Source organism: Bos indicus, chromosome 20, assembly GCF_029378745.1.
Source record: "Bos indicus isolate NIAB-ARS_2022 breed Sahiwal x Tharparkar chromosome 20, NIAB-ARS_B.indTharparkar_mat_pri_1.0, whole genome shotgun sequence".
Classification (NCBI taxonomy): Eukaryota; Metazoa; Chordata; class Mammalia; order Artiodactyla; family Bovidae; genus Bos; species Bos indicus.
Genome location: NC_091779.1, coordinates 61,892,052 through 61,911,966, shown reverse-complemented (window position 1 = coordinate 61,911,966; position 19,915 = coordinate 61,892,052). Strand labels below are relative to the sequence as shown.

Genomic DNA, 19,915 nt, shown 5'->3' with positions numbered 1-19,915 from the left:
GCCTGGTTTCCCTCAGCACAATGGACATGATGCATCAAAGCTAAAGCTCAAATCAGGTCTCCTAATTCCAACTCGAAGGTCATTTCATGTACATTCAATGATTAGGATTTAAGATGAATAGATTTTATAAGATTCTTCTTTGTTAAGTTACTGATTTCATCAAAGTATAAGAATGAAACATAGTTCAGTAGGTAAACCCCAATTCAAGAACAAATTCACTAATTGGCTTTTAGGATTCTTACATTGCTATATAATTTCTTGAAGTTACATTAATGACAATGGAAAAAGGAAAAGTGTCCTCCTGTAGCATATTTTTATGATAACTTCCACTTGAAAATAGAGACAAAGGCTAACATTAGTTTATTTTTTTCCCTGGCAAAGAAATTAGCTTGATTTTGGTTTTATTATACAATAAATTATAATATGCTTTACACTGGTCAACATGACCTTGCTAGAAGAATGTTTTATTAAAACTTATTTCCCAAAGTGAGAACAAACAATGAAAGCCAACTATTAGAGTTTTATTATCCGCTGAATTATGTCCCTCCCAAGCTCAGATGTTAGATCTTAACTCCCAGCTCCTCAGAATGTTACTGCATTTAGAAATGGTCTTTGAAGCAGTAATTAAGATAATATGAGATTTTTGGCCTGGGCCCTAATCCAGTATGACTGGTGTCCTTACAGGAAGAGGAGATCAGGATGTAGCCCCACAGAGGGAAGAGCAAATATGGACACGGCTAGAAGGTGACCACCTACAAGTTGAGGACCGAGGCCTCTGAGAACCAGCCCTAACCCTCAGAATTGGGAGACAATAAATTCCTGTTCTTTAAACCACCCTGTCTGTGGTGCTCTGTTATGACAGCCTGAGCAAGGTAATAAGGAGATAAGCCACCACCTCCTTCTGATCGGCGGGAGGCAGTGAGCTTGAAGTGTCGGGGTGAACCATGTGACGCTGGAGCCTCCATCACCAATGGAGCTGCAGAGATGGGCTCCTAAGACCCCCTAGACCCTCTGCCCCCTGTGGATTCTGTTCCCATCGTTCAAAGAGGACCTTCATTGCTGAATCAGGACTCAAGAAAACCACTCATTCTGCAGCTGAAATAGACACACCGATCAGGAGTGGAGGACTGCTCAGGTGCTGGAGGAGCAGGTGCGGTTGGAGGGAGGGTGGGTGGGGTGAGTGGTTCCATGTCTGCTCTCAGCGTCCACGTGGACTACGCCCTTTCCTTTTCAGTACCTGAGCGAGAGTACTCCATTCAGCGGCAGCTCAAGACTGGGATAAATTCAGGGCGCACGCTACAAGATTTAAACATACTTCTAAAAGCAGATTCTTTTTATTAGATGCCTGATACTGGCAAGCGGCTGAACGTAAGGTAAAATTAATAACTCCTCTTCTTTCCTGCATCTAATTCAAGAGTAAACCAGATAAAATAAATTTCCTAGGCGTTTTCTAGCCAGAGTGTGATTATCACTGGTATTACTTTGTGATGGGGTTTTCTCAAGGTCACTCCAGAATTAGCGGCACCACGGGACCAAGCGTTCATCCATTATATGGGTTAAAATGACTAATTGAGGGTCTGAGTTTAATTATACTCATAAGCAAAGGCACAGTGCAGCTCCTTTGACGGCCTTAATAACATTCCCCTGTATACAAAGATAGATGGGAAAAATTAGGGTTGTATATTGTTGTCCTTCAGGACAAGATGCTGAAGTGGGAATAGAATAATAAAAGTAAAGACATGGCTCGGCGGTACTAGGAAATGAGCTGTGGATGTTAGCAACGCCAGCCTTATGCAAATACTTCAGCTGGAGATAAAGCCCTACGTGCTTACGACTAAATGTAACAGCCAGACGGTAAGGCCTATCTGAATTGTCGTTTTGAGCAGGCAGACTTTTAAAAAGTAAAAAAAGGATACTCAGGAAGGCTTTACCTGCAGTTCATGATGAAATGATGATCAAGGACATGAAGGGATCATTAGGATGTTGATTTGTGATATTTTAAATGGAAAAACGCAGTCATGCTTTGCACTAAATCCTGAAAGCATTCATTCTGTACTCAGCCTTGGGAATGGAGCGCCTTAAATGAGACTTAAGTCATGTCACGTGCTCTGCGTGAGACTTGAGAATGACTGTGGACTGTCACGTGTACATGCTCTTTGCAACCCCATGGACTGTAGCCCAACAGGCTCCTCCATCCATGGGGTTTTCCAGGCAAGAATACTGGAGTGGGTTGTCATTTCCTTCTCCAGATCTTCCTGACCCAGGGATCGAACCCCGGTCTCCCGCATTGTAGGCACATGCTTTACCGTCTGAGCCACCAGGGAAGTCCACCAAAAAAACTAAAAAAAAAAAAAAAAAAAATTGTCACAAACTGGAGGTCTAAAAACTACAGAACGTTATTCTTCCATAGTTCTGGAGGTTAGGAGTCCAAGATCAAGGTGTCAGCAGGGCTGTGATCTCTCTGAAGGCTCTGGGGAAGAACCCTTTGCCTCCTTCTAGCTGCGGGTGGTTGCTGGCAGGCCCTGTCACTCCTGGGCTTACAGCTACATCCCTCCGTTCTCTGCCTCTGTCTTCACATGGCTGTCCTCCCCCAGTGCGCGTCTGTGTGTGTAAGTCCTCTTCTCATAAAGATACCACTCACTAGACATAGGGCTTACCCTAATTCAGTGTGGCCTCACTTTTTTAAAATATTGAAGTGTAGTTGATTAACACTGTTGTGCTTATTTCCACTGATCAGCAGAGTGAGTCAGTGACATGTATATATTCTTTTTCATTGTGGTTTATCACAGGATACGGAATACAGCTCCCCGTGCTCTACAGTATGACCCTGTTGTTTATTCATCCTATATATAAGCATTTGCATCTGCTAATCGGAAACTCCCAGTCTGCCCCTCCCCCACCCCTCGTCCCTTGGCGACCACAAGTCTGATCTCTGTCTGTGAGCTTGTTTCTCTTTCGTACAGAAGTTCATTTGTGTCGTATTTTAGATCCCACACATGAGTGATATTCAGTTGGCACAGAATCCACCTGCAGTGCAGGAGACCTGGATTCAATCCCCGGCTTGTGAAGATCCCCAGAGGAGGGCATGGCAACCCACTCCAGTATTCTTGCCTGGAGAATCCCATGGACAGAGGAGCCTGGCGGGTTACAGTCCATGGAGTCACAAAGAGTTGGTCACAACTGAGTGGCTAAGCACAGCACACATGGCATTTGCAGTGTGACCTTATCATTTAACTAATTATATCTGCAAAGACCCTATTTCCAAATGGGGTCACATTCTGAGGCTTCAGGTTGACACAGATTTGGGGGGACACTTATCCAACCTATCCTAAAGGACACTTATCCAACCATTCCATGGTAAAGGAAATCAGTCCTGAATGTTCATGGGAAGGACTGATGTTGAAGCTGAAACTCCAATACTTTGGCCACCTGATGCGAAGAGTTGACTCATTTGAAAAGACCCTGATGTTGGGAAAGATTGAAGGTGGGAGAAGAAGGGGACGACAGAGGATGAGATAGTTGGATGGCATCACTGACTCAATGGACATGAGTTTGAGTAAACTCCAGGAGTTGGGGATGGACAGTGAGGCCTGGTGTGCTGCAGTCCTTGGGGTCGAAGAGTCAGACATGCCTGAGTGACTGAACTGAACTTACAGCAACCTACAGCAGTGACCCCAGGCAAAATAAGCTTGCCCACAGGCGCAGCCAGATTGACCTTCAATAGTGAGCCTTCAGTGTGTAGTTGGTCAACACACATTCTGGCTGAAGGTGATGATTCTTCTTGCCAAATGTTATAGGAGGGTATTTCATCACATGGTGTGCAGTGAAACAATCACAGGTACATAACTGAGTCAATTTCAAGGTCTATATCACCTAAGGCCACAGGAAAATGGTTTCCCTGGAGGAATCCTTAAGCCTAAAGAGGAAAAAAAACCCAACACAATAACTTCATGAATAATTAAGTCCTAGGCTGTTCTAACATCTTTCCACATTTATTTTAAGCCATATTTGTAGATTTTTAATTAAAAATTAAAACTTTAATTGAGCAGAATAGGAACAAAAGACAAAACTTAAAAAGGAGGAGAAACAAGGAGGAAGTCAAGTGTTGCTGTGTGTGACTGGTTGGTGGGAGGATGCAGGCTATGAATTGTAGCCCTCCAGGCTCCTCTGAGCAGAGATGACACCGACCCCTGCCCATCATTCCCAGCTCTGACACCCGAGGGCCCCACCTGCCACTCCCTCCTGGAACCCCATAATCTATCATTCCTAACAACTCTCTCCTTCAACAAAATTTAAGAGAACTTTTTTTTTCCCCATTTCTATCCTCTTTTCTCAGTGATGGATAGATATTTCAGGAACAACTAGGTCAGCTTTTAAAAAATTTCATTTCTTACTCCCAAAATGAATTTTAAGTGGAAAAGGTCTAAGGGCATTAGCTTTTCATTTTATATTTTATATGTGCTTAAATTTTGGCTATGTCAACGTGATATGCCATCTTCCCATGAAGTTTCACCATGCGTTTTTAGAAAAGACAAAGCCAAGGGGGTCTTCTCTGTAGAATGTTTCCAGTGAGTGCGTTCGAAGCTTGAGACTGGTGGGGCGGACACCGCCACTGATTTTGGTACAACCGAGGAAAGGCTGGAGAAACTGGACAGAGTCTTTTAAGACATTTCAATTTGTATAAAGACTGGACAATGTGAGTGTTCTAGATCCTAGTTTACAGAGGTCTTTTTAACTTAAATTTCACTCTGATAAGATTTTGAATACTTAAAAGTGGTGCAATTTGCATCTATAATCTTTTTTTTTTTTTTTTAATAAAAAGATGTACTCTTTCAGAATAGCAATTGCTTACATTTTTCACCTGGACTTCCTGTCCTGAAATGACATAAATAAATTTGAATCCTGCTATGAACAAAAGTTGAGAATAACGATATCTGATAATGATCTGATAAATTTACTTTACCTATCACACACTCCTACTGGAGTTATAAGCTACACTGAGCTAGGAAACACTATCCCAGGAAAAGAGTTTAATTTTTTTTTACATTTCATTTTCTTCATATATTCTTGAAACTGTAGCTGTAGAAACAAGCCAAAAATATGAACTCACTTTAAGTCATCAGTAAACAGACGGAAGAGTTTAAGAACTGGAAAAATAATGTCCACTCTATTATCTAGGACATGTCTTAAAATGTAGTCTTAAAAACAAAAGATACTCCTTGTACTAATTGTTTAAAATGTAAGACAGAGGTGGAGATAGGGGACTTAATTGGGGGTAGGTGACTAACTCTGTGTGGGTCTCCTGTCATCCATACTCTGGGTCTTAGCAGAGGAGAAAAGAAAGTAAGAAATAAGGGGGAAGGAGGAGACAACTGACAATTAAAGGCAAAAGGGATACTGGCCAAGTAGATGCCACTCAGCAAATGTCAAGAAGCAAATTAAAAGAACCAGCACCTGGGAGAGTGCTGTCCATTCTTTGGTTGGGTGGTTGTCTGTGTTGCTCCAGCATAGATCTATAGTCTCATCTCACATAACACTGCATTTCCCATCTGTGTGGTGTAGTGGGTGGGCATGGTCTGGATCAGGAGTCAGGATGTGGATGAAAATACTGGCTTCCTGACTTACGACACATGACCTATTGAACTTATAATATTTATGAGAATGAATGATGTATGTGAAGTAGAAGCTCCTGGACCTTGGAAGTCAGGAATTTTGTGAATAAAACTGCTCCTCTTAATTTTACATAAAAACCGGCACACTCTGTAGAACAAATGCAATTTATTGTCCTTTGTTACAAGATAAACAGGGTCCTAAGTCATATACTTATGTTTTAGCCTGATTTCATGGAATATGACAGTGGTGGTTATGACACATTGGAAAAGACTTGTAACATGCGACTTAGGCACTTTTATACAATTTAGGTAAATTTCAAGGGTAAAAAGATATGCAGATATTGGAAGGAAATGTGTAAAAAATGCTAATGATGGTTATCTCTAGGGGATGAGGTTTATGGGTGATTGTTACTTATTACTTTATGCTTGCAAGTATTTCCAGTAGTCAGCAATAAACGTGTACTACTTGTAAAGTTAGAAAAGAAACAATAAATGTCTTTAAAAGTGAAAAAAAGATTACAGCTATAAATTAATGGACCAGATCAAGGTATGCAAATGTTACATAAACTCACTACATCATCTTCTTGGGCAAATTCACTGTATCATTTTTTTACATAAAATATATATTCAGTACATAAAAATGACTAAAATAACAATTGCTGTAATTTTATTTTCTGCTTTAAGAAGCAGCAAAGCACCAAATTCTTTCTAAATATTGTGATAGAAAAAAAAAAACGTTTCTTGCAAAGGAATAAGCCCAGATGTGATTTATAAATTGAGATGATCTGCTTATTAATTTACATTTTAAGGACTATATTCAAATCATTTTTGCAGTTCCAGGAGGACTTTTGCTGAGTGCACTGCATTATCTTTAATTTAGCTCAGTTACATGTGTTTCATGTCCTCTTGTTTTGGGGGGATTTGATTTATTAAGCCTCAGTTACATACAAATAATGATTTGTGCCATAAAACTTCTCTAACATTTAATAAGATATTGAAGCTATAATTTAAATAAGAATAACATAAAATGATGAAAATATTTCCAAAATAAAAAGCAGACCTAAAACAGCTATGGCGATAGCTCTCATAGCTACAAACCAGTGATAGTTAAATTTAACTGAATGGAATGAAACATTGATATTTACTTTTGTCTACAGGAGGTACCTTAAAAATGAAGTCTGCAGGGCAGCCCATAAATTCACAGCTCCACCTTTCATGTCACTGCTCCCCTCCCTACCTGCTTTTACTCTGTCCTGTAAAATTGCTCCCAGACACAGCTGATCATTATGTTCTCTTGGTAAAAGCTTTGCCATAGCTTTCTGTCCCTTAGAAATTCAAGTCTACCCTTCTGAGCTCTGCTTTGACAGCCCTTTATCACCTAGAATGAAATAACTAAGCAAGCTGCATTTCTTAAAGTCTGCTAGGCTTGCAGATTGCCCACAGATCCTGGAGTTATGTCCCCCATGTCAGCGTCAGGTGTGTGTGCTGATCTTTCTGGCCTCAAGGAGATCCCAAAGTATTGACTGGTGAAGCCCTTTCTCTGCCTGACCCCAGTCTCATCTGGTTCTTGAAAGCTTTTGTGACCACATTGGCTGAATAAGCCACTCCTTCCCCAGTTTTTCCTTCTGTGCTATCCTGTGCACCAAGTCGCTTCAGTTATGTCCAACTCTTTGCGACCCCATGGACTGTAGCCCACCAGGCTCCTCTGTCCATGGGACTGTCTAGGCAAGAATACTGGAGCGGGTTTCCATTTCCTTCTCTAGGGGATCATCCTGACCCAGGGATCAAATCCACATATGTCTCCTGCACTGGCAGGGGGTTCTTTACCACTAGTGCCAGCCGGGAAGCCCTATATCTATACTATCCTAATCATATACTAGGACTCACTGTATTGGTGTCCTTGTCTTCCAAGGGATTAGAAGGTTAAGAGGTTGCTATGTTTATTTTTGGTTCCCTGGTCCCTTCCTGGCACACAGCAGGCACTTAGAAGATGCCCATGGATGAAACTTCTGAAAGGCAGGAACAGCATACAAAGCCACATCTTTCATGTAAATAAAGATCTTGGTTTTGTTGAAAGAATTAAGAATGTCAATATAACCTCACATACTAAAATCTAGAAGCTTCCATCATGATATAAATATTTAAAACACTTTTTATGTATTTTTCCAACACTGGTTCTAAGCAAATGGTAATAGAATTTTCCTGAAACCTTTCATCTGCTGAGTCTTTATTTGACATATTCATTTTAGCCCTTTCCCAGAGCTGTTTTCTTCCCCTGTTAGTCCAATCTGCTCATTAATGTAGAATGATTCATAAACATATTTAAATAAGAGATTAAAAACTCATACTTCTTTAAGAAGGGAAATGTAATGGGGCAGGACTCTATGGGGTCCTTCCCAGAACAGACCCTCATCCATAAAGAATAAATTTAATCAGAGAAGTAAGAAGATGCAGAAAGAAAGGAAAACAGTCATGCAAGACAAAATAATACTTTAGCCATTAAACAAAGTCAAGGACCTTTAGTTCCTACTCAAGGACTATAGATAATATTCTAAGCCATGTCCTCTGAGCTGTTTTGCAGATATTGAAACTACCACCAGTGGGAGAAGTTAACTGTATGCTGCCCACAAGCACGTAGACCCCAGACCGGTTGTAACCAGAAGGTTGATGATGCTGACTCCAGATTACCTCACCACCAACCAATCAGAGAATGTCCATGAGCTGACCACGCCCTGCTCCTTCAGCACTCTAAGACCCCTCACTACCCCTCTTCAGGGTGGGGCACAGTCTTCAGGGCATTAACCCCTTGTGGCCACCTCTGCCTGGCAAAGCAATAAAGCTATTTCTTTCTACTCCACCCAAAACTCTGTCTCTGCCTTTCTATTTGGCACCAGTGAACAGAGGCTGAGTTTTGGCAACAGAAGGAGCTTAATGAATTAAGAGGGAAGTGAAAGAGTCACCATATTTTGATAGACCTTACTTTGCCACTTGCATGATAAACACTGAAAAGTGGGGCAAACCTTAAACCTGGTTTCATGTGGGCTAAGAACAGCCACTTAGGCTACAGGAAACTCTTTCTGAATCAGATGTCCTCCTTTTTGCTTCCTATGAGGTGGTCAGTCCTGGCTTGAAGCAGAAGCAGCACTGGTCAAGCCTCTGTGTTTGTGAACTTGGTCAGATGACCTACAAAGGGGAGCCATGCACCTTCACTACTCTGGTTTCTTCATCTGACTTTTATCAAATGAAGCTGAAAGTTCATATATCAGTAGCCTTCATCCTTAAATCAAACACCATGAATATATAATTGTATTACTATATAATTTATAGAGAATATTAATTGATGGAGCTAAACTGATCTTTATTAAGTATATGTCTGCAATTGGTTCTGAAGCACTTCGTTCCATGATCCTCACTGGGAACAATGACACTCTTTACAAGTCAAGGATGTTAGGAAAAGAAAACTGCTTGTAATAGTTGCATATAACCAAAATAGAAAAATGAGGTAGAAAGGGTCAGAAATGCCCACACTTTTAGCTTTGGATGAGCTATATTTCTTCTAGTAGGGCAGGAGGTTTCTTAAGGATCATAGAATTTAAGAGGTTATAAAATGGATGTCTCAAAAGTGGGGTTTAGAGAACTGTAAATTTGGCTTATGGTGGAGCCCACCCAGAGGAATCATGTCAAAAGATCATTATTTCATGACTTGAGGAAAAGCAAAATTGTTGGAGGGTTTCCTATTCCTGTCCATGAATGCAAGCTGATATTTATGGAGGCCAGCTCTCTTTAGCTCCCTTTGTGCATGCACATTCACACAAACACACACACTTCTCAAGACTGGAGGCTAAGAGTATTGTTATAAATATTCATGAGAACTTTATTATTAATGTCACTGAAGTGATTCTGTTTCTTCTCAGTTGAGACTGGTACTCACACCTAGAATCTGATCAACTGTGAGAGAAGTGGCAGCTTTGAGGCAGCCCAGCTAAAGCAACTCTGCACATTTTACTTTTGAAATACAGACTACTTGACTAGGTATCTTAAACCACATATATCCCACCATTAAGTTAAACTGGCAGAGATTCCTCACTTTCGTACAATGGACAATATCCTTGGGAACACCGTTTCTAGAGATTAGAATAAGCATACCTTAATTATTACATTCTTTTTTCTAAGAGCAAAAACTAAATGGAACATGTAAAACATCACAAGAGATTTCTGGGTGATGAGTTTTGAAAAAACACATTGGAAGATAATTACAACACATTTGCTACTTTTATTATTTAAAAAAGACATTTCACACCACAGGCCTTATTAAAGAGTTATTTTTAAGAATTACAAGCTCTGGCAGTCACACTGAAAATGTTTTAAAAATAAAAATAGATACCAGAGGCAGTTACTGTGATCCCTGTGTGTTTGTCATAGACTCCTCCAACCAGTTGTCTGCCTGGTTATTCTACATGCCTGATATGTCACAACACTTGTTTTCAATCAAAGAAAACTGTATTTGGTTGCACTGACAACACTTATTTATGTATTTTTTGCCTAAGATCTAAGAGAACATGTTAAAAAAGTCAAATTCTAGGGTAGGTACAGGGCAGAGGAAGATGAATATATCTCTTCACTACCGCATTAGAAATGACTTTTGCTAGCTTCTTGCACTCTATTGCCATAAGAATATTCCAGAACATTCTGCTCCTCAGCAAAACAGCAATAAAGTTACAGAAACAAAAAGCACCTGAAGACAGGAGGAAGTGACGATGACACGGGACTCACCTTAGGCATCCAGTGGCATTTCGCAGCACTTGTGAGGAATGCAGCTGTATCTTCCGATCGTCCTGAAGAGGTGAGTTTTCCCAGCCTGAGTGTGGGATAATCACCGCGTTGGTCAACACTGCCAGGGTGTCCTGGATGATTGGCATTTTGAGTGCATCACAAGACGAGAGATTCCAAAGAACTCCTGCAAGATACACACAGAGTTTTGGACGGTCACCGTCTTCCTTAATCAAGTTAACAGCATAAGCAGGAGAGATTAAGATAGTGTAAGCACGTGTTCTAGAGCATGCCCTTCACTTTAAAGCATTTGTGTGAACCCACTGCAAAAGTGCTATGAAAATCTAACACGTAGGCAGAGGAACTGTAACATGATTATATTCATTCCATCATGGAGAGTAATTTAGGGTAAGAACACCAACGGAATTGAGGATATCAGCCCTGCTTCCATTCACAATTAGTACAATGAATCCAAGCCCCCAAATTCTAACCAAGACCAAAAAGTTCCAAAAGTGAACTGAAATGGACTAGTAAGACATCTGAAGTAGACAAGGAAGACATCTCTGTTTTATCCAAGATTCTCAACATGCTGCTAAGTTGCTAAGTCACTTCAGTCGTGTCCAACTCTGCAACCCCATAGACGGCAGCCCACCAGGCTCCCCTGTCCCTGGGATTCTCCAGGCAAGAACACTGGAGTGGGTTGCCCTTTCCTTCTCCAATGCATGAAAGTGAAAAGTGAAAGTGAAGTCGCTCAGTCATGTCTGACCCTCAGTGACCTCATGGACTGCAGCCTTCCAGGCTCCTCCGTCCATGGGATTTTCCAGGCAAGAGTACTGGAGTGGGGTGCCATTGCCTTCTCCGTCTCAACATGCACCTGTGGTCTATTGGATTCACTCAGTTTCCTACAAAGCCAGCCATCATTGTGCAGGACCTTTCAAGGATACAGTATAGGGTCTGGTGCTCACAGGCTCAACAGGAATTAAAATTTGCTGTCACTGCTTCTGTTAGCTTTTCTCTTAAAACAATGCTCATGGAGGACCTAGGGATTGTTCTTCCTTATGTAACAGCAAAGAGAGCAGTAGAAATGGAAGACTGTGTCAACAATAGACAGAGAGCTTAAAATGGAATTAATTTCAGAAAAGGTCTAAGAATTACATACACATTATAATATCATTTGAAATGCTTTTAAAATAATTGCTATTTTTGTTGTTCAAAATTGTACACATAAAAGTAAAAAAAAAAAAGAATAATATTCTCTTTTCTTGTGAAAGACTGCATTTCCCCCAAGGCTAATGTAAATAGACATCATCACTGCAGATACTGAGAATAAAATATCATAGTTGTCTTTAGAAACACAATTTATAGTTTACAATATTTAGTAACTTTTCAATTGATTTTAAAATGAGATTGGCTTCATCTATCATGTTATTAATAAACAGAACTCACTTATTTCTTAAATTTGTTTTATTAGTTTCTTGCTTTGCTCATATTGAACTATCCAAAGGCATTAATAATACTAACCTGAAAATCAATGATATCTGATTAATAACTAAAATAATACTTTAATTTATTTTTTTATTGTATTTTTATTTTTTTTATTTTTTCTAATTTTATTTTATTTTAAAACTTTACATAAGTGTATTAGTTTTGCCAAATATCAAAATGTGACTTTAGAAACAAACTTTTCCAACTGGTCTTTCAAAAGAACATTTTCTGGGAATTTTATTTAGGTAAATGCAAGAGAAACAAAATGTTTTTGGTGCTTTGAATGTACAAATGAATTGTTAGTACAGGGGGTTGGCTTGAGGGTGAATCCTGTCTGCCTGTTTTTGTAAATAAAGTTTTATGAACACAGCTCTGTCTGTTCACTTACATATTGTCTATGGCTGCTTGTGTCCTACAAGGGAAAAGCTGAGATTTGGGGACCAAGATAGTATGGCTCCCAAGCCTAAACAAATTACTATTTGGCCTTTCCTGGTCACCTTTGTGGTTAGTATAGGGGCCATTTTCTATATACTTCTGTGTGCATGTTTGCATTGCCATTAGCATCCTATATAAAAATGCTTATTGGTGCACAGAAGCTGCTCAAAATATATTCTGACTTGAACAGATGTGAAATGCTACGAGCATTATCATGTGCATTTATTTTGATTTAAATAATATATGAAGCGGATTTTTAATTCATTCCATTAGGAAACATTTTACTGAATTTTGGATGATCAAAATAATCAAGATGAATACTTTCATTTATTTATAGTCTCACGACAATATTCTTTTTTCTAGTAAAATAAATACTTTTCAGTTTTAAAAAAGCACATTTAAATGAAATTACTAACTACCCCCAAGTTTGAGGATAACTTTAAAAAATATCACATTAAAGGGTTTGCATATTTTTTAAACTGAAGTATAGTTGATTTACAATGTTGCATTAGTTTTAGATGTACTGCAAGGTGATTCATACACACACACACACATTTATATACATATATATATATATATATACAACCTAGACAGCATATTAAAAAGCAGAGACATTACTTTGTCCACAAAGGTCCATCTAGTCAAGGCTATGGTTTTTCCAGTGGTCATGTATGGATGTGAGAGTTGGACTGTGAATAAAGCTGAGTGCAGAAGAATTGATGCTTTTGAACTGTGGAGCTGGAGAAAGCTCTTGAGAGTCCCTTGGACTGCAAGGAGATCCAACCAGTCCATCCTAAAGGAAATCAGTTCTGGGTGTTCATTGGAAGGACTGATGTTGAAGTTGAAACTCTAATACTTTGGCCACCTGATGTGAAGAGCTGACTCATTTGAAAAGACTCTGATGCTGGGAAAGATTGAGGGCAGGAGGAGAAGGAGACGACAGAGGATGAGATGGTTGGATGGCATCACTGGCTCAATGGACATGGGTTTGGGTGGACTCCAGGAGTTGGTGATGGACAGAGAGGCCTGGTGTGCTGCACTTCATGGGGTTGCAAAGAGTTGGACACAACTGAGCGACTGAACTGAACTGATATACATTTTTTTCAGATTATTTTCCATTATAGGCTATTCTGTTTTTCTAAGTATACAACACACATATACAGACGCTAAACACTGAATTTTTCCATTACTAAATCCTGATTTGAAAGTACCAATACATGAAAATTGAGGCTTGTAAATGTTTTAAAACATGGGTTCTATATTTTGCTATAAAATACGTCTCCTCTAAAGACTAAACAGTAAAAGACTTTTCCATTTTTATCATTCAATGAATTTAAAAGATTCTAAAGACATTCTATAATAATAAAGAAATTTTTACTGCTTCCTAACAAACAGAAAAGAGGTAGGAAAGGAAAGGAGGAAATCAAAGATGAGGTGAAGGCCTCACTATCTGATAAGAAGTGAAACGTGGGAAAGAAAGGGACGTTTCAGGCGACTCTTCATCTGGCTGTTCCACCTCACCTTTCTTATTAATTCATTCATCACTGTAACCTAATTCCGAATCAGGCACGGACAGAAGTTTCCTGTTTACATCCCTCCGCCTTTCCAGACGGGCCCCATCTGTGTTTCACAGGCTGATCAACTTACCACAGTGCTTGACCCAAATCTCTAAACGTTCTCTCCTGGTTTCTATCCGCAGCCCACATGGGCTCCTTGGACTCTGAGAAACACAGGTATCTCTGGTCAGGGACATGTTTTACCACGTCTGCATGGATGAGGACTTGGTAAAGAGGATGCAACGCTGCAGAATTTCTTTTAGGGGAAATTCAGCAAACCAGTTAGCAGCAGAGGGCCCTCCAAACTTGGAGTTTGGGTTATATTATCTGGACAGAGACGAGCTTGAGTGTAGAAGCAGCAGTCTCTGGGGACACTGAGGTAAAGCAAGGTGTGACTGGCAGGAGTCAAGAGTGGGAACAGCTGGAACTCTACACCTGTCTTGCCAGCCACCTACACACACACTAACTCACGTGCACACACACATCCACACACAGTACACACATACATTCACATATACTCACAGACACATACACTCATACCTACACACATCCACACACTCATACAGCATACAGATTCAGTCACACGTACACACATACACTGTACACATACATTCACACAGACACACGCCTACACATATACACAGACTCACACAATATACTTACATGCACACAATGCACATGTACATTCACATACACTTACAAATGCACACACACACCCCTACATACATCCATGCATATATTCACATATACTCACACACATACATACACACATGCTCACACCTACGCACACATACATACACACACTCATGCAATATACCTGCACATACACACTTACACATTTATACACACTCTTACTTACACATATACACACATTCACATGTATTCCCACACACACTCACACAATATATATACATACTCTCATATATACACATTCACATATACACATACACACAGAAACTCACACCTATACATATACACACATTCACAGGTATTCACACACATACACACTTACATAATATACTTATACATACACACACACACACACACACATATCCATTAGTCCCTGGTGAAGGCAGACAGATTAGTGGAGAAAAACACAGACATATCTAAGCATTCTCCATGAACAAATGGGAAATAGGTGTCTTGCTCAAATTTCTCTTCACTCCTTCCCCTCTCTTTTCCAGGGTGGTTTCCTGATGCTCCCTTCACACGGAGGGGCCTGATACTTCCCCCTTCGAGTGAGGTCTGGACGAAGTGCCCTGTTTCTGACCCACAGATCATGGAGGAGATGACAGAGAGACCTCTGAGACGAGATCACAAAGGGCACTGTGGCTTTGGCTCAGCTCTGTCTCAGATAGCTTATTTGAGGGGGCCCTACCGTCACCTGTGAGGACCCTCAAGTACCATGAAGATGCGCACATGGAGAAGAATGGAGGCATCCAGCCAGCAGGGACCCCTCTAGGAAGTACAACCTCGACTCCAGCCTACAGATGATGCAGCCTCATCTGTGTGGGACCCTGAGCCAGAGACATGCAGACCTGCCCCTCTTGGGTTCCTGCCACTCAGACATCATGTGGAGCAAACAAGTGTTGCTTCAATTGTTAAACTAGGGGTAAGTCATTATGCCAACAAAGGTCCGTCTAGTCAAAGCTATGGTTTTTCCAGTAGCCATGTATGGATGTGAGAATTGGACTATAAAGCAAGCTGAGTGCAGAAGAATTGGTGCTTTTGAACGGTGTTGGAGAAGACTTTTGAGAGTCCCTTGGACTGCAAGGAGATCCAACCAGTCCATCCTAAAGGAAATCAGTCCTGAATATTCATTGGAAGGACTGATTTTGAAGCTGAAACTCCAATACTTTGGCCACCTGATGCGAAGAATGGACTCATTTGAAAAGACCCTGATGCTGGGAAAGATTGAAGGTGGGAGGAGAAGGGGACAACAAAGGATGAGATGGTTGGATGGCATCACCGACTCGATGGACGTGAGTTTGAGTACACTCCGGGAGGTGGTGATGGACAGGGAGGCCTGGCCTGCTGCAGTCCATGGGATCACAAAGATTCGGACACGACTGAGTGACTGAACTGCACTGAACTGAAGTCATTATGCAGCATTGGTAACTAACGTCCCTTCCTTTCACTTCCCTCTCCTCCTCTGTCTACTGGACTCACTTTTCCCCTTCACAGCACTTTTTCCTCGTTACACTTCTCATTCTGACTTAGATTCACTTGTTGTCTCATTCCCTACAACTCCTCTGGCCTCTTGTAAAGTCTATTGTGAGAGGACAGAAGATACAGGAAGGGGCTCTAAACCTTGTAACTAAATCTAAAATGCATTTTAATTTGGGTGACAAATAATATTTAACTTTTAAGAATGTATCTGGGACTTACAAAATGGCCAAACACTATCTTTAATTTGGAATAATGTTGTATTAGTCTCCTACTGCTGCTGTAACAAGTGACTGCAAATGCAGTGCTTATAATAAGGCACATGTATTATCTTACAGTTCTGGATGCCTGAAGTCTAAAATGGACCAGTGGAATACAGCAGACAGGGCTCCTTAGGTAGGCTCTAGGGAAGAATTTCCTTGCCTTTTTATGCTTCTAAAGGCTGCCCAGGTTCCATGGTCAAAGCCCGCATCACTTCAACCTCAGCATCCATGATCACCTCCTTTTCTCTGATTGAACCTCCTCCCTCACTGTTGTAAGGACACTTGTGATCACATTAAGCCTGCCTGGATTATCTCCCTCTACCCACTTTAAGATCCTTCACGTAATCCCACCTGCACAGTCCCTTTTACTGTGTAAGATAATATTCACAGGCTCTGAGAATTAGGACCATGGACATCTTCAGGGGTTACTGTCCAGTCTACCACACACCCCTTAAAATATTCTGTTGTGCTTAAAATATAATTAAATTTCTGACTGTAGTTCCATGATCAGGCCTTTCCCTCATTCTCTAAATTCATTTTGAATCAGAACCTTTGGTTTATTCATTTACTTAGTCCACACAGACCCACTGTGCACCAGGCTCTGTTTGATACAGAGGGGACATTAGTGAATGAAACAAAAAGTCCCTGCCTGCACGGCTCTCGCATAAATGCAACTCAGTATGCTTGTCTTAGTCTCATTTCTTCTCCTTGAACAACAAGCTTGTTTGTAACTCACATTTCTTGGATTTATTGTTCTTTCAATCTGGAACATTGTTCTCCTGACCTTTCCAAGGCTGATCCTTCCTTCTATTCACATGTTACTTAAATGCACTAAACACAGAGAAGTTTTTTTGGCTCAGTCTAAACTACTTTCCCCAGAGAAGGCAATGGCACCCCACTCCAGTACTCTTGCCTGGAAAATCCCATGGATGGAGGAGACTGGTAGGCTGCAGTCCATGGGGTCCGAAAGAGTCGGATACGACTTCACTTTCACTTTCACGCACTGGAGAAGGAAATGGCAACCCACTCCAGTGTTCTTGCCTGGAGAATCCCAGGGACGGGGGAGCCTGGGAGGCTGCCGTCTATGGGGTCACACAGAGTCAGACACGACTGAAGCAACTTAGCAGCAGCAGCCGCAAACTACTTTCCCAGGTGGCTCAGTGGTAAAGAATCCACCCGCCAATGCAGGGGACCCAGAAGATGGAGCTTCAGTCCCTGGGTTGGGAAGATTCCGCGGAGGAGGAAATTGCAACTCACTCTAGTATTCTTGTCTGGGAAATCTCATGGCCAGCGGAGCCTGGCGTGCTACAATCCATGGGGTGGCAAAAAGAGTCAAGACACGACTGAGTGAGCGCGCGCGCGCGCGCGCGCACACACACACACACACACACACACACACACACACACACACGCACACACACAAAATCTTTCCAGACTCTTGCTGTCAGATCTCCTATTTCAATTTTTATCAGAGACCTCATCATCATCTTGCATTTCCCAAGCTTTCTTCTCCCCATCCTCATTTTATGAAGATATTATTGGCATGCAGCATTCTATGAATTTAAGGTGTACAGCATAATGATCTGGCTTACATACCCCACAAAATGATGACCACAATAGGTTTAGTGAACATCCATCATCTCATAAAGACAAAACATTGACAATATAGAAAAATATTTTTTCTTATAATGAGAACTCTGAGGATTTACTCTAACTTCCACATATAACATAGAGCAGTGTTAACTATATTTATCCTGCTGTATGTTATGACCCTAGTACTTATTTATCTTATAATTGGACTTTTGTATCTTGATGGTCGTCATCTAATTCCCCCTGCTCTTGCTTGTGGTAACCACAAATCTGATCTCTTTTTCAATGAGTTGGTCTGTTTTTGAACTATAATTGACCTACAACACTATGTTAGATCCTGCTGAACAACATAGTGATTTGACATTTCTATACATTTCGAAATGATTACCATAAGTCTTGCTGTCATCTGTCACCATACAAAGATACTACATAATTGCTGACTGTGTTCCCAGCACTGTGCACTTAATACCTGTGACATTTATTTTGTGACTCGAAGTTCACGCCTCTTACTCCCTGCTCACCTATTCCTCTCCTTCCTCCACCCGCTCCTATGCGTTTCCATTACTTGGTTTTCTGTCATTTGCTCACTGCTCTTTTCCACAGCAAGGTACCACCCAAGAAATGAAGCAAGGACCCTGAGCATTTGCAGCAGACAGAACACATACAGCACACAGAATCTGTTCTGACGCGCACTAGATGCTCACCAAATAGCTGTGAAATGATTACAATAATTAATAATTGAATGACTTGACCCTTAAAGGATGATTGCACTCTAAGCAGTGAACACTATTTTCTTTTTTTGTATTGGTTTCTGCCATACGGCAACATGAATCAGCCACAGGTATACATATGCCCCCCTCCCTCCTGAATACCTCTCCCATCTCCCATCCCATCCCACCCCTCTAGGGTGTCACAGAGCTCTGGGTTGAGCTCCCTGTGTCACACAGCAAATTCCTACTTGCTATCTATTTTACATATGGTAATGTATATATTTTACATGCTATTCTCTCATATAGTAGCATACTGCTAGCAAAAAAGGATTTGAAAAGATTAGATTTGATTTGATTTGAAAGAATAGAACAGCAGATGCAAGATGTAATGTTAAAAATAACACATCTCAATGAGAACATAGAAATGTTGTTTACATGGGAGTATAACCCTTGACTCTACAGAAATTCTACTTTTACTAAGCAGAGAAAACTTTTTATCACTAAAAAACAAGCAGTTTATCATTAGAGGGCTTATTTCTAGTGCGTTATTTGCGTAATTTTCCTATATTAATTCCTTGATGATTCTACATTAGCCAAGGTAATACTAAAATTTCAATTCATGGAAAAACTGGAAAAAAATTAAATTCAAAATGGTACTCCACCCTGTTTATTCTTATCTAAATATAACATAAAGATGTTTTAGTATTTTTGGTTGATGGTCACTAGCAAATTTTAATTTACCTGATGAAAATATGCTAATTTCTCCCAGATTACAATCTGTCACAAAATCGTTTTATAGCATCTTTCCTCTAATTATATGTATTCAATAGCTTTCCTTTATCAGTATAAAATTACTGCTGCTTCAAACATAATTTTGACAGTAGGTTTAGTTGGGAAGACATTTAAATAACTAATTATGTATACTAAATATATTTCAAATATAGTTTATTTTTATTTCAGGCACCGGATGGCTTTTTTTCCCTTAAGATTATCCATATTCATGAGAGGTAATTGGTTTATTAAAATTTCTTTAATAAAATCTTAATTACTCTCATTGGATCCTTTACTCTGTTTTAATAGAGGGTAATTGTGAGGTTTTTTTCTGAAAGGAGACAAAGACTCTACTTAAAAAAAAAGGAATCAGATTGACTAGAAGGAGGTACTTAATAGTTACAAGTCTTAAAGCGTGATAAAATCAAACCCTGTCTTGTGACGATATAAGACTTTCCTATGACCGCCTCGCTTTAATTGTTAAACCTGAAACACAGTCCCTTAACACAGGGACACAGGTGAAGCTCAAGCCAAAGAACAGTTGGATTGAATTCATT

At 40.3% G+C, this 19,915-nt stretch overlaps 1 protein-coding gene across 5 annotated transcripts in view; it reads right to left on the bottom strand.

Annotated features, from left to right (window-relative positions):
- Nucleotides 1-19,915, bottom strand: part of CTNND2 (catenin delta 2) — a 1,111,183-nt gene that overhangs the window by 181,738 nt on the left and 909,530 nt on the right. For all 5 annotated transcript variants that reach the window (XM_070774843.1, XM_070774845.1, XM_070774847.1 and 2 more), the window contains one exon: nucleotides 10,386-10,569. In XM_070774843.1, coding sequence (XP_070630944.1) covers nucleotides 10,386-10,569 — 184 coding nt within the window. The remainder of the gene's footprint in view (nucleotides 1-10,385; nucleotides 10,570-19,915) is intronic.